We start from the raw sequence: 1,757 nt of genomic DNA on the forward strand, positions 1-1,757 counted from the left end.
GTGTGTGTGTGTGAATACCTACCTACCTACCCACCCTCCTACCTACCTATCATCTTTTTCCGTTTCAGAACCGTGGGCTCCGACATAGAAAAGGGGCAAGAAATCCTGTGTGAAGGCCAGCGCTTGGGGCCTGCGGAACTGGGCCTGTTGGCTACTGTGGGAGTAACCAGTGTCCCTTGCTACCGGATGCCTGTGGTGGGGGTGATGTCCACCGGGAACGAGGTACGGTCAGTTGGGTCTTTGAAAGTAAAAATATATGTAACGTAAAATTGTTTCCGCATCCGATCCGGATATTTGGGATTGCCTTGTTAGTGAGACATCTTCCTGGGCCATATTATGGTAGGGTGGCCAGGTCCTTTCCACGCCGCCTTTACTTCCCCTACTCGAAGTCAGGTACCCATTACTACTGGGTGGACAGGATTATGTGGTTGTTTTTATTTCCCCCAATGACACAATTTAGTTCATTTAGGAGGTGAGTTTTGACCCTACCTGTCAGCCCCAGTCCTGGATGAGAGGGGTGCAACTTCCCAGAAGAGAGACCGCGAGATATTCGATTAAAATTTCGTCTCACACAGGAATTACCTTGCGGCAGTAAAGCGTCTATCGCCTTCTATCTTTTTGCCTTTCTCTGGAAGCGTTGTGCAGGAAAAAAACTTACTAGAAGTAGGTTATAGTTGATTGTATGGGACTATTGTAGACAAACTCAAGGACAGACACGCACGCACTGCCCGCTTACAAGCACACACACACACAACCCCCCCCCCCCCAAAAAAAAAAAAAACAACAACAAAAAAACAAAACACACACACACACACAAACACACACACACACACTTGCTTACAAACACACATGCGCGCACGCATACGCTCACACAAAAATATGTACACTCACTCGTATGCACATACACACACTAACACAAACACACACACACTCTCACAGGATTACACACATTTTATATATTATCTATATATATAATGTATGTGTAAGCACACAAACCCTTGTCTCAAGCAATCTGAAGTGTTTTGGGTTTTTTTTAAGGAAAAAAGGGTTGGTTGGGTAAAAGAGAAGTTATATTTGAAACCCGTGGGCCCGCTCGTATGACCGTAGGCAGTTTTGTGCTCCGCACGACGTTTACCAAACTGAAAATTGCAACTTGTGGTGGTTTATGTGTGTCTATGTGTTCCAGCTTGTGGACCCGGACACGCCCCTGAGAGAGGGCTCGATCAGGGACAGTAACCGCACCACTCTACTGTCTCAGCTCAAGGAGTACGGGGTGCCTTCGCTCGACCTCGGCATTGCCAAAGACACGTAGGTGACTATTTTGTTTTTACATCTTTTAGAAAAAAAGAGACAAATCAATGTTTGTTACTCTCTTGTAACACTCTAGTCTTCTAGCGGTCATATGACATTATGCAGTTGCGAGAGCTGTAAAACCTCTACTAAAAAAAATCAAAATATCAGTGAGATAAGTATTTAGAGATTTTCTTTTGGTCAGAACACAATGTACTGTTTATTTTATGTTGCTATTGTATTGTACAGCGCTCAGAGCATGTGCACTTTATTCGGGGTTGAGCGCTATAAAAGTGCCACATTATTCTGTCATTATTGTTATTGTGACGTTGTAGGTGTTTGTTTACCGGTATGTGATGCTTTGTGGGTGATTTGCGCGCGCGCGCGCGCGCGGTGTGTGTGTGTGTGTGTGTGTGTGTGTGTGTGTGTGTGTGTGTGTGTGTTGTGTGTGTGTATTGTGTGTGTGT

The 1,757-nt window shown here is 45.1% G+C and overlaps 1 protein-coding gene across 1 annotated transcript in view; it reads left to right on the forward strand.

Annotated features, from left to right (window-relative positions):
- LOC101848167 (gephyrin) overlaps nt 1-1,757 on the forward strand; it is a gene marked incomplete in the record, with an annotated part of 115,956 nt that overhangs the window by 71,282 nt on the left and 42,917 nt on the right. The window contains 2 exon segments of the mRNA XM_005090760.2: nt 69-222; nt 1,187-1,308. Coding sequence (XP_005090817.2) covers nt 69-222; nt 1,187-1,308 — 276 coding nt within the window.

Source organism: Aplysia californica, unplaced genomic scaffold (assembly GCF_000002075.1).
Source record: "Aplysia californica isolate F4 #8 unplaced genomic scaffold, AplCal3.0 scaffold00021, whole genome shotgun sequence".
Taxonomy (NCBI): Eukaryota; Metazoa; Mollusca; class Gastropoda; order Aplysiida; family Aplysiidae; genus Aplysia; species Aplysia californica.